Source organism: Lepidochelys kempii, chromosome 13 (assembly GCF_965140285.1).
Source record: "Lepidochelys kempii isolate rLepKem1 chromosome 13, rLepKem1.hap1, whole genome shotgun sequence".
Taxonomy (NCBI): Eukaryota; Metazoa; Chordata; order Testudines; family Cheloniidae; genus Lepidochelys; species Lepidochelys kempii.
The window spans coordinates 29,579,063-29,592,854 of NC_136392.1; the positions used below are offsets into that span (position 1 = coordinate 29,579,063).

The 13,792-nt window shown below is 42.5% G+C and overlaps 1 protein-coding gene across 1 annotated transcript in view; it reads left to right on the plus strand.

The window, feature by feature from the left end:
• The window catches only part of TRPC4AP (transient receptor potential cation channel subfamily C member 4 associated protein), a 70,395-nt gene that overhangs the window by 26,130 nt on the left and 30,473 nt on the right, over positions 1-13,792 (plus strand). The window contains exons 4-7 of the mRNA XM_073309576.2: positions 6,916-6,973; positions 7,969-8,024; positions 9,819-9,947; positions 11,406-11,607. Coding sequence (XP_073165677.1) covers positions 6,916-6,973; positions 7,969-8,024; positions 9,819-9,947; positions 11,406-11,607 — 445 coding nt within the window. The remainder of the gene's footprint in view (positions 1-6,915; positions 6,974-7,968; positions 8,025-9,818; positions 9,948-11,405; positions 11,608-13,792) is intronic.

Consider the following 13,792-nt stretch of genomic DNA (forward strand, 5'->3'; position numbering starts at 1 on the left):
GATTACGTCTGCTTTCAGTTTGGTTTGCAAGTACTTTCCAAGATATTACGTGTTCAAAAGCAAGAGACTTTCTTTTCCATGTGGTATAAAAAGATTTGGTGAGTTTCTGTTCGGGCTCTTGGGCACATAACAAAGATGATATTCTTTTACATTGCTGCCTGATATTTCCGTGGGGTTTAAGAAAATTGCTAAATTCTTGGAAATGATAAACAGATACCAGACTAAGTTTAAAAAAAAAAATAGATTTCTGATTACATACATGAATATATATTGTATAACATGAAAAGAAGCAAATATCACTTTAAAAAAGAAAATGCTAACAATACTTTGGATACTTAAAGTTCTGCAACCCCCCCCCCCCAAAAAAAAAAACGAAAAACAAAAACCTAATCAAATGGTATTGGGCACTCCTTAAGTGTCTTCTGTCCAAGGATCTCTGTGCTATGTGGTAGGGAAGTGGGGGCAGAATTGGGGATTGAGGCCAGAAGTTCTTGAACAGTGTCCCTATGGATGCTTCACTGTAGGTGTTTGTGTCCCTATGCAACTGATCGGACACTACTACTAAAGTTCTCCATTCGACCTGCATGTGCAGTGTCCTCCTTGTGCCCCTCCACAAGGCTAACCAGCACATGGGAGCTAACTCCCTCAGTTCGTTCTCAGCTGCCCCTGGCTAGAGACACAGCAATTAGCAGTTTGTTCATGATCATTAACTTCTTTAACTACTAAAAATGCTAATCTCCTTCAGTCTTAATTGTTTTTTCTCTTTATTTTCTCTTTGAAAACAGAAAAACTGTTTATTTCCCCCCCTTTTTTACTGGGGACCCCTTTTTCTAACAGGATTTGCCCAGCTCACCAGGCTTCAAGAAGTGCCTTTCTTGCAAGGAGGCCATCCCTGTGGCAGAGAAACACTCTCGCTGCATAGGCTGCCTCGGGGGAAAACCACATTCTGCAGAATGTGGGTCTCTGTCAACAATTTAATAAACCCAGGTCTCAAAAGGATAGGGAGTTGACAGAAGATCATCCTGATGGAGACAGCCCTCCAACCTTCTCTGGGTCCATGCCAGGAGTCACCCAGAAGGCATGAGTCTTCCCCCATAGGCCTCAACATCCAGGAACTATGGGTCAAAGAAATCCCCTCTTGTACATCTAAAAAAGAGAGCAGTGAGTCTCCAGAGTGAGCCATGAGCTAGCTGCAAAAGGTCTCCGGCAAGCTTGGTAGTGTCTGCTCCAAGACCATCCAAGCCTGGTACCTATAGCTTACGAGGGTCTGGAGCTGCAGGTACCATAGACACGCTCAAAGACCTGATGGGCACAGGCACCAAGCCCCAACTGTAACAATCGACAAAGATCAGAGGGGTAGCCATGTTAGTCTGGATCTGTGAAAGCGGCAGAGAGTTCTGTGCCACCTTATAGACTAACAGATGTATTGGAGCATAAGCTTTCGTGGGTGAATACCCACTTCTTCAGATGCATTGACAAAAGACAGGATCAGGGAGCACACCAGTAAGAAGACACTTCCAGTACGCACTGTACTTTCAGCGCCATCATCAGTGAGCCAGCAAGCACTGGAGCGTTCGGTGCAGGCAAGATCCCTGACTTCCTCCGTACCACCAACAGCACCGGATCGGTCCGATTCAATTCCAGGGAATTCCAGCACTCAGGAGATGTCAGGATATCTGTTAAACCAGAGTCTCCTCTTCTCAGCACCAAGACTTTGGTACCGAGTCTTCTCCAAGTGTGGGAATCCTCTCCGGTACTCTGCCATGCACCTGCCATTGTATAGTGGCAAATCAGACAGTGAGCCAGAGGAGGTCATCTCCCACCACTCCTCCCATGCTCTCTATGATGCCCATTATCAAGAGGCTCCTCAGGCATACCCTCAGCCTGCTGCACTGCCACCATGATATGGCCAGCCATGGGCACGACCACCAAGCTCTATCCCACCACTTGAGTGGCCCTACTGGGGTCTCTGGGTGGCATATCGCCCCCACACCTCTCAGGCTTCCAGCCTTACCTGTGAGTCCCTGAGACGTTCTCCCTTGGCTATGGCATCCAGAACCTCGGAATGTCCAGAGGAGATTATGGAGGAACAGATATGAGAAGGTTACACCGAGAACTAATATATCTTCCTCCTCTCCAGATGAGACAATCATGCTTCCACCACCATCCTTAGCCAATGATTTCCAGCTCTTCCAGGCCTTGGCAAAAAGGGTAGCAGACATGCTGCAGATACCCCTAGAGGAAGTCAAGAACACTCACCACAAACTCCTTGACATCCTACGCTCTTCCTCGTCCTCCAGAATAGCCTTACCCTTCAGTGAGGCTCTTCTGGATCCTGCAAAAAGTGTATGGTAAACCCCAACATCGGTGATGCCTACTTGTAAACGGGCGGATAAAAAATATTACATTCTGGCTAGGGAGACAGAATTCTTTTTTACCCCGCCCCCAACTCCATTGTTGTGGACCCGGTAAACTCCCAGGGCCGCCAGCACCAAATGAGATCATCCCCTTACAATAGGGATGGGAAATGTTTGGACCTCTTTGGGAGAAAAGCCGATTCCTCTGCCACATTGCAATTTTGAATCACAAATTATCAAGCCTAAACAGCAAAATATGACTGTTAGTTATTGAAAACTCAACACCTTTACTGATCAGCTCCCAGAGTCGCAGCGTGACCAGTTCCGAGCTATCGTCCAGAAGGGGCAGCTAGTGACAACAGCCAAAACAACACTCCAGTCAGCCCTCAATCCAGCTGATAAGTGTCCCGGTCCATCTCTATGGCGGTGGTTATGTGACATGCATCATGGTTACACCTTTTAGGCTTCCCTAAAGAGGTGCAGATGATTGTTGAAGACTTTCCCTTTGAAGGTACCAAGTTCTTTGCTGAAAAGACTGATGCATCCTTGCATACCCGTAAAGATTCCAGGACCACTCTCTGCTCATTAGGGATCTATATGCCTGAACAAAAGAGAAAATTTAGGCCACAGCCCCAACATAAAACCTGTACCTCCCAATACCCAACTCAATGCTTTTTACAAATCTCAAAGAAAGAAATCTAGGTTCTCCAAACGCAATCCATCAGGTCCACAGCCTTCCATGTGACAACCATCCACCTCCATGCATGAATTTTGACATGTCGGTCAAGGTGTCGACAAACCATTCCCCTCAACCACTACAGCTGACCAACCTATCCTACCCATTTGACTACCACCTTGCCACGTTCCGCAGCATCTGGGAACATATAACATCAGACCAATGGGTCTTGGAAATAATTTGCAATAGGGGTATTCATCCATTTTACCTACCCCTGTCCCCAACACACTTCTCCATCCATCATTAGGGACCATTCTTACGAGAGTTTACTACAACAAGAAATAGATCACCTCCTCCAGTTAGGAGCCCCAGAACAAGTATCTTGACATCTACGAGGCAAAGAGATTTTTTTTTTCTCTTGCTATTTCATAGTACCCAAGAAGGAAGGAAGGAAGGTTGGAGACCCGTACTAGACATCAGAGCATGCAACAAGTTTGTCAAAGCCCAAAAATTCAAGATGGCCACTCTAGCAACAATTATTCCATCATTGGAACAGGGAGACTGGTTTTCGGCCCTCAACCTTTGGGACACTTATTTCCATATCTCAATCCTACTGTTCCACAGGCTGTTCCTCAGATTTACCCTGGGACAAGACCACTGTCAGTACAGAGTACTCCCCTTTGGAGAATACCGTTGGAGCTGATGATAGCCCGAAGTCTGCTCAGTAGTGGCTGCTCACCTACACTCCTAGGGGATCATGACCTACCCCTACCTGGACGATGGTCTCCTTCAACGAGGCTTGCTGGATTACCAATATTGCAATAGACTTGTTCATGGAACTGGGTCTGAAGATCAATGTCCAGAAATCAACCCTCACCCTGGTACAGCACCTGGAATTCAGAGAGGCCAACCTGGACTCATTACAGACCAAAGCGCTCCTGTCTCAGCAAAGGTTCCTCTCCTTGGCCACATTCATAAACAGTACAAAATAGCCCCCAAATAAATATCAGCCAGACACTGGCTCCAACTCTTGGGGCATATGGCAGCCAGCACAGCAGTGATACCTCATGCCAGATTTCATGTGCAGTGTCTCCAGAGTTGTTTCAGCAATGTCTACAGACCAGATAGACAGACAAGACAAACCCCTGTCACTGTCCACCAAGGTCAAAAACTCCCTGGACTGGTGGAAAACCACAGCAAATGTTTGCAAAAAGGAGATCTCTCTGCCAACTTCCCTGTCGTTACTTCTCACCACCAATGCATCCCTTATAGGATGGGGTGCACATCTAAATGACATTACAACACAAGGCAAATGGTCATCTATGGAGATATCCTCCCACATCAACCTCCTCAACCTCAGGGCGGTCAGGAATACCTGCATCCATTTCCTCCCGCTGATCAAGGGAACACACATGAGTCTTAACAGATAACATAGTATGTATATATTACATATATTGACAAGGAGGAGCCAGGTCACCCTCCCTCCACGCAGAAGCATTAAGGTTAGGGAACTGGTGCATTTCCCCCATCACGCCATCAGCGGCCTATCTCCCAGGAACACAAAACTCTATAGTGCACAGTCTGTCGCAAGTTCCCACACGACCATGAATGGGAGATAAAGCCATGACCTATTAAGGCAACGGGGGGGGAGACGGGACCAACCACAAACCTGTTCACTACTTACCTGTACAAGAAATGTCCATGACATTGCTCCAAAGCAGGGATGGGGCAATACGCCCTGTGCAACACTTCTTCTGTGGGACTGGGACCTTCTGTATGCCTTTTCTCAGTTTCCCCTACTATCGAAAGTCCTATTAAAAATAAAATAAGAAGGACCACATGTCATACTGATTGCCCCCACTTGGCTGAGAAGGACTTGGTACCCTTACCTGTCACAACTTGCGATGTGCTCACTGAGCTCTCTCCAGTCCACTCCATGCCTGCTCTTGCCGAACAAAGAACTCACTCTATGTTCCAACCTGAGGATTCTCTGCCTCAAGGCTTGGCTCCTTCATGGTTCCAACACAGAGAAAGCTCCTGCTCGGATGAGGTACAAGAGGTATTACTATGCTTAAAAAAATCCACAACACTCCGTACTCTGCCTGCAAAAGTGGTTCCGGTTTCAGACTTGGTGTAAATCCCAACAAAATTCTCCGACATCTGCTACTCTTCCAAAGTTCCTAGGCTATGTAGTAACTCTTAAAAAAAAATTGAGACTCTCTCAGTTCACTCAGGGTCCACCTAGTGGCTATAGCAGCCTTTCACCAACAAGTAGAGCAGGGCTGGCCAACCTGAGAAGGAGCCAGAGTTTAACAATGTACATTGCCAAAGAGCCACAGTAATAAGTCAGCAGCCCCCCCGTCAGCTCCCCCACCCCGCTCACAGTGCCTCCCACCCACTAACAGCCTCGCTAATCAGCACCTCCTCTTCCCTCCCCGCATCTCCCGATCACCTGTTTTGTGGCATGCAGGAGGCTCGGGGTGGGAGGAGCGAGGGAACTGCAGGATCTGGGGATGGGGCAGGAAGGGGTGGAGTGGGGGCAATGCCTGTTGCAGAGCCAGGGGTTGAGCAGTGAGCACCCCCCAGCACACTGGAAAGTTGGCCGCTGTAGTTCCAGGCCCAGAGTCAGTGCCTATATAAGGAGTCGCATGTGGCTCCGGAGCCGTAGGTTGGCCACCCCTGAAGTAGAGGGATACTCAGTACTATTGCACCCAACCACAAAATGATTCCTTGGGGGGTATAGTAAACCTTTTTCCGCAACCCTGACATCCCACCCCAAAATGGGACCTAAACCTAATGTTGAAAAGCCTGACTAGACCTCCCTTCAAACCCATGGCTACCCATTCTCTTACATACCTGTCAATGAAAACAGCCTTCCTGGTGGTGGTCACCTTGGCTAGGAGAGTAGGAGAAATAGCAGCTCTGATGGCAAATCCCCCCCTCCCCCCCAAGTATTCTTTCAGGACCTGGAGTACTGATGTTTTGTGAAGCTGGTTGACTGGGAACTACTCAGCTTTTCTGATTCTCAGTAACATCCCTACTTCCTGCTCCAATCCAGGAATTTTCTCCTCCAGCATAGCCACCAACTTGAACTTTATGCACAGGAAATCCCTTCCATCTTCAGGCACGAAAGAGAACATGGCACATGTGTAGCAGATCACCGCCACTGTTGAATCACTAAGCAGTTTGAAATGTCAAGTGCAGAACCTGGAAGGAAAGCCTTTCATGGTCCTTCTCTAAACTCCCTCCAAATCTCTCCTGTTAATTACCTTTGCTCACTGTTAAGGAGGAGAATCCTCTTGCTCTAACTAGCATAATCAGTTAAGGAAAACTTTTTTTATCTAAAATTCTTTTTGCTTCCAGTTGTAAGGGCGATAGCTGTGGGTGCTTTCCCGTAGGATTGAAATGATGCTAAAATCTGGTGGGCTAGGCATTACTTCAATCTGTGACCTTGAATATCTGTTAATGGGATCTTGTTTAGGGGTGGAAAAGGGCACTTGGTTCAAAAAACACTTTGGTAAGTTTGAAATACTTCATTTAATATGTTTATTACTTCAGTTCGAAAGGGCCGGATCCCATTGGGCTAAGTGCTCTCTCGGCTGTTTTGTGCTTGGACAATGCAAGGTGTAGGAGGAATGTGTGCAGTGCCTGACTTCCTCCAAAACCAGAGCACTAGCTTAGCAGCAAGCCCCATGATATTTCATGCAACCAGAAAGGAGGTAAATTGAAGTAGCCATGTTTGTACTAGTTCCCTCACTGTTATCTGTAGCTCTGTAAGAAATCGGACTGATTTGGGGCTTGCTATTTAGAGAGAAAAAAACATGGGTCTTGGGTGTCTTTTTGATTGACTCTACACTTCAGTTCATTCTCTTATTTTCACAGCTTCTAGTGGAAATTCTCATGAGACCAACACTAATTACACAGAAAAAGAAACCGAAAAGTAAGTAGATAAAGGTTTAAGATTAAATAGCTGTTTTTCAATATCTTTCCTTGTTTCCTCCTCCATTTATTTATATCTTTCACCCTTTCTTTACTAAACAAATGATTCACTTTTCCTGAAATAGGAAAACTAATGTCAGTCATTCTTTGTGGTTCTAATTTGAGGGGGTGAATTATAGTCAGTATGTGTTTAAGGCTTAGTTTGTTAGTGTCTGTATTTTTTTCAGTGTATAAATTTGTTTTCCAGGTATTGGCATGTCCACAAATGTTAGAAACTTCCACTGAAGTTACTGGTGGCTATATAGCTCCTATTCAATCCCTCCAGAATGCTGTCCCTAGAATACAGAGCAGTTGAGTGAGTCATGAAGAAAATCCTATTTTTCCAGACATGTAATGAATAGTAATTTCCTAACTATATAATAAAGGGAGTGTGCCAAAGTGAACTAACTAGTTGCTTCAGAATAGCATTTTATCTGCTGGAGCAGTTCAGTAGGCTCAATATTTGTATTTTTCATCTTCCATGTCTACCTGACACTATCTGGTCCTTGCAATACCTCTGAGAAGGACAAGTGTTATGATATCCTCCCCACTTCTCAAGTGAAGCAACTGAGATTCACAGGTGAAATATCAAGATAAAATCTGTCAAAGGTTTTGTTTACGCTGGGAAAATGCGTCCTGTTCGAAACCATGTTAGTTGGTTGCGGTTAATCCGAGGAGGGAAAGACCAGAAGACTGATGTTTGTTGGATGTAGGTCAGAATTAGCATGCCCTATAACATTGTCCTCAGGCCATTAAATCTCTTGGACTGTACTGCTCGGGTATCTCATTAATCATTTCTAACTGCTTGCTAATTGCAGCTTAATTTTTTTGCATATCCGTTTCAGGCTGTTTAGCTGAATATATAAAATGTCATACACAATGCTCTATGATTATAGCATAGAAATTAAGTGTTCTGGAAACTGTGTAATGAATTGGTGTCTTATTTTTGCTTTGTAGTAAGTGACGACCTGATCAAGGACTGCTTAAGCATATTGTACAACACTTGCATATGTGTAAGTATTACCTTTTAAAAAATACTTTGTTCCATTTCTTTGCAAACAAACATGTTCCACGCTTCGGCATTGGCAGCACATACCCCAGGAATGAAAGTATATTTGCTTTAAAACATAATTTAAAGACATAATGCAACTCTAGTTTGCAACATTTTCCAAAGTCTGGTTACATATCTGGACCTACTATATTCAGCCTCTCTCTGTGTTTGGGTGTTTAAGTAGTGTTTTATTTATAGGCCTTTCTATAATGCATTACTGCAGTAGCTGAGTGCCCAGTAATTCTGACACACTATTGTGGACATTCGTCTACATATTCATGTTCCCATCTGAGAGCTATTTTCAGCTCTTGTACTTAGAAACATAAATATCAAAATTAGAAAAACGTATGCCCATTAATTTGAGCATCTCTGCCTGTGTGCTGTTCAATACCCTAGTCAACCGAGGGTATTAGGGCCTGATCCTGCAGACCATTCATATGCAGAACATCCTTGGTCAATCACTGGAACCTGAGTGCCGAGGAAGGGCTGCAGGTTAGAAGTCTGTAGAGAACTTGGCTCAAAAATTGAGGCCTAAAGTGCATATCTAATGACTAAAACACTGTCAATAAGGAACGTATTTTCAATATTGTATAGTTAGTCATAACCCTTCAGTGGATAAATGATCACAAGCCTGAGAGCACATTTAAAATACAGTAGTTTTAATGAAATGCTGCATGTAATCACTGAGTTGGAGCCATTTTAGAGAAACTGACTTTCTCTTAACATTACAAAAGTATTCGTACACAGTGTTCTCAAAACAATACAGAGACCCAGTAAAAGTGGCAAGGTGTGGTGTTTGAGCATTCTTTATTTGATCTCCTAAGGGGGAAAAAATAGAGGTAGTTTGATAGCTGCATTTGATCTAAAGACGAGCGCATTTGCAATCCATAGAATAGCTGCTGGCTGACTTAACTCATTTCAATTTGTAGTGCCCTCTCTGGATTATTGGGATGGATTTGAGTGGAGGGTTTCTTCAGGATTGTAAGACTGTCTAATGTCTTGGTGCAGTTCTGGATTAATTCTCTTTATATCTAGGTATGATATCTATGCTGATATCTAATCCATTTGATCAATACCTTATTGATAGGGGTTTTTAAGAATAGTTTATACAAACGCCTGTCAGGGAGGGTCAAGGTTTACTTGGCCCTGCCTCAGCATAAGGGCCTGGACTCGATGACCTCTTGAGGTTTTGTTTCTATGCTACGGCCACTAGTACATGGTCAGTCTTGCTGAACTCTGAACAGACAGCATTTCAAGCATTTGGGGTAGCATTTTCTGGAATAAAAAATACTGAATTAAACCAAAGAGCAACCTTACTCCAACCAGTGATCGGGGTGAAATACTAGCCCCATTGAAGTCAGTGGAAACTTTGAGCAAACTCTGTTCAACTGAGAACTATGTTAGCAGTTAGGCAAGAGAGATTAAGGCAACTGCTGTCAGCTCCAATAGAGAGCTAAAGCCCACAAGCAACACAGGATCCAGCTGTGCAACTTTTAATCTTGTTCCAAGCAGGCAAACAATTCAAGTCAAAATGGAGTTTTTCATCCCGGGGACCTGTAGTTTTGGCAGGCCCCATGAGGATTAGCTGAATTGTTGATCTTCCTGGTCAGCACGTCACCAAGTTCTAGGACTTGCCGAATGGGTAACCAAGAGAGTGTTTGAAAGTGGCTTGCTACATATGATTATCACATCTGATTTGCCAGTGCAGCCACCTGCCATTGTTGGGTGTATTTTACCGTACCTCGCTTTCTTCTAGACTGAAGGAGTCACTAAACGATTGGCAGAAAGAAATGATTTTGTGTTGTTCCTGTTTACATTGATGACAAACAAAAAAACATTTCTGCAAACAGCAACGCTTATTGAAGATATCCTAGGAGTTAAAAAGGTCTGTGGATGTTTCCTATAATCGTGGATGTTTCCTATAATCGTGGTTGCGTAACTGTTCAGGGTTGTGTGCTAGAGGGGAAAAGTCATCTATGTTAATAGGTTTTTTTTTTTGTGAACATGCATTGAAGAAAATTTGCCATTTGTCACATGTCATTTAGTGTTACAAATAAAGTATTGTTGGAGATATATAACCATTGTAAAACCTTGGGCAGGATACATTTAAGATCTCATCCACATTACATGCTATAATCAGGTCAGGGACCAATGTTGTAAATTGATTTTTTGACACTGTTGCATTCGTAAGGTAGATGTACTTCTGTCTTGTCTTTGGGAATTTCATTCTCATCGCTAAATACTGAAGAATGCATATGTCAGATTAAACTGCTTTCCAAATTGTCCTAAAAGGAGACTTTTTGCTTGAGTTAGTCAGTCATTTGGTGGCTTTTAGTCTTCTCTAAGTTCGGGACTTTGCGCAATGTCACTGTTCTGCCTTAAAGGGATGTAATATTTAAAATATTGGTAGCCAATATTTCCTTGTGTTGAGAAAAAGTTCTATTAAAGTTGAAACAGCATAGATAGTAGGTTGGACAATGAAAATACACTTGTCAGTTTTACTCCCTGATTTTCATGCAGTGAGTCCTGCTAATGGCAAAACCTCTCCTTTTTTAAAAAATGTCTATAGTACTGTTTTAATAAATTCTAAATGGTAGCCCTGAATAATATGACGAGTATTCCTTCTTAGAGGGTGTCACTGCTACAAACCTAATTATTCCCTTTCCTCCGCTAATATCTCTTCAGCGGTGAAATACAGTAATTGGATTTCAGTGTCCAGCTAATTTCTGCCCCCTAGATAGGGTTTTGGGGTTATATGGTTTGTGTTTTCCTGAAATTCAATATTTATGTAAATTCGGACTAATTATTAAGTTGTATATTTTGATTAACTTTGCTGAAGGATGCTTAGACGCTGTCTGAACTTTCCTTCTGATTACTTTTCAGAATCTTCCCTTATCACAGATGAAACTATAATTTAAAAATAGCTGACAGCGCAGTCAATCTTTAGATGCATTTAACTTCAATAAATATGGGGGTACAAACCAACAAAAGTTGGGGGGGGGAATAAAAATTTCAAAATAGCTAAAATTGGCTTAGTGCTTATTTTTTCACAATTCTGTTTTGTTTTTGTTTTTTTAGTAAAATGACTTGAGAATAATTTGATCTCTTATGAATTGGTGAACACGGGATCTTAGCCTTGATTTGGGATTCACAGCCCCTTTCAAACTCTGAGGAATTTCTGCTACCCATCTACCCTTGTGTCTGACTAAATGTAAAACAATTTTTATTCTGTTGGGGAAGGCTCTTTAATTTTTATATGTTCCCTCTGTTAACGTTGATTTTTCGTTAAAAGACTGTTGGTTTATTTCATCGAACGATTAATGCATTGTTTTGTTTTCTATAGGAAATGATACAGTTAGAAGATATTCCCAATCTTGCAAGTCTAGTATCCAGTTTTGATCAACAGCAACTTGCTAATTTCTGTAGGATCCTTGCAGTCACAATTTCAGAGCTTGAGACAGGGAGTGATGACAAACACACGCTTCTTGCTAAAAATGCACAGCAGAAAAAAAATTTGGGTCCTTCTCGAGCTGAAGTTAATCAAGGTAAAGTGTCCCAGTTACTAGAGTCTTGCATTCTAAACACAGGTCCAGAGGAATCAAAAAGGAAGTCCATAAACCTTCTCTCCATCCTGTCAAGAGTCTGAGGCTTCTCTATTGTGATATTGTAAGCCTTCTGCATTTATGATGCTTATTTCTTTAATTCTGCATTCCATGTAGGTTCTTACCCAAACTATCATTATCAACAAAAAAAACAGTTTAGTTTGATTCACATGCACCCTAGAAATTAGTTGAGTAGGTATTGATGGTTAGAGTGGAGGGAAGATGTTTTGATGCTATGACGGGCTATAATGTCTCAGTACCATAGGTGTAGCCAGTGCTTGTCTGTTATCCAGGCAAGCATTTACATTGGTGTCAGGTGGCTTTATCTAATATCTTGCTCTAAAGCAATATGTCAGTCTTTTTCCCCTTTCTCATTAAGGAAAAAATGTTTAATACCAGTTTTTGGTTCTGGCCAGTCACTTACCAATTGCTATGCCAGTGTGGAGGAAAATACAACTTCCCTGGGGAGGGATACTCTTGATCTATTTCATACATACTGGTGAGGAGGTAGCATAGTGCATTAGAGCGTTACACTCGGAAGCAAACGTAGGTTCTGTGTCTGTCCCTGAACTAACTTGGGTTGTGACCGTGAGCCAACTCATTGACCTCTGTCACAGTGTCCAAGTGAGCTGTGCTTGTGAAGGGCTATGTAAGAGCTACGTGTGGATTTATCACTGTTTGTGGACCTAGGATTTCTAGCTTGTGTTTAGTCATGCTTTTGAAGACTCTCTGGTGTGATGATCTGACTAGAATGCCTCTTTCCTTAGAGTTTCAGGAGTTAATTTTCCACGTTATGGGAAGCAACCTTTTATATTAGATATCAGAAGGAGAGGACCATTGTAAGAGAACAGTCCAGACCAAAGTCTGAACTAGAAATTATATTGGGCAAAACTTCAAAATCTGTCTAATCTTAAATTCTTGCTGGAAATCTTGAAGCAACACGTGTGCTGCTTTTCAGATTGAGTTGGCATTTTTGGAATAAAACTGAATGTTGAGGAGTTAATATTTTAAGCAGTTTCAAATCATATTAGGCTAAATCTTGGTTTACATTTTGACCTCAGTGTTTTGGTATAATGATGACTCCTATTAAGTATACTCAAACAAATAGCAGAGAGATCTGTATATAGACCTTGCTTACATTTAAAGTCCCTGATGGTTTGTAATTTTTTTTTCCAGAGGTGTTGAATGCCTGATGGCCTTTTGGGAGGCATTGGTAGTTGCAGGTGCTCAGCATCTTGGAACTTGAGGCCACTGTGTGAGCTTTTTTTATTGCCTTGAGCACCTCTGACTCGAATGTTATCTTAAGTTCCTACTTCACTGTGAGCCTTCTAGGCTTTATCAGACAATGTAATCAATTAAAATGCCAGCAAAGGGAAGGTGAACTGGTTTCACTTTTGTTGTCTGAAACTCTTTGAAATATGAGCAGCCCAGGGCTTGTATATAGACTCTCCAGGAAGCTCTTGTCATTAGGATCCAGTCCATTTAGGGGTTTCAATGTCAATATCTAAATGTTCAACTTAGCCCACATCTACAAGTAGCAAATTCAGAGTATGAAGCAATGGGCTGACCAAAAAGATTCTACTTACACCTCTCAACAATCATGCTGCTGCATTCTGCACTGGTTGTGGGCAGCAGAGTGGCCTTTTCAGAAGCTCTTTGTAAAGAATATGTATGCATGAGAGTGGTGCCACTAGTTGGTGACAAATGGGTATTCTTTACCGCAAATAAGCCCTTATGGCTGAAGATCCAAGGACATCTGATATATTAAAGTGAATGTGCAAATCTTCAGGCTGTTTAAGCAAACTAACTGAATATGTCCCGGATCCTGCAAGTGCTTAAATCTGAGTATTTCAGTAGTCTCTCTGCACATGCTTGAAGTGAGCTATTTGCATGTTGGTTTGCAGGGTCCGGGTCTAAATGTATAAACCTAAAATATTATTTTTCACATATAATTTTAAGTTAACTTAATCTTTTTCTAAGTTCAGAATTCCATGGTTGACATGCTGCTGTTGTTGGAATTGCAGCCACTGAAAATGGTGGTACTTGGACTAAGGGCCTTGGCTTTTGAGTGTACAAGGATGAAGATTTAGCGTAGGATTATATCTAACAGCTCTGTTTTTATTTGATG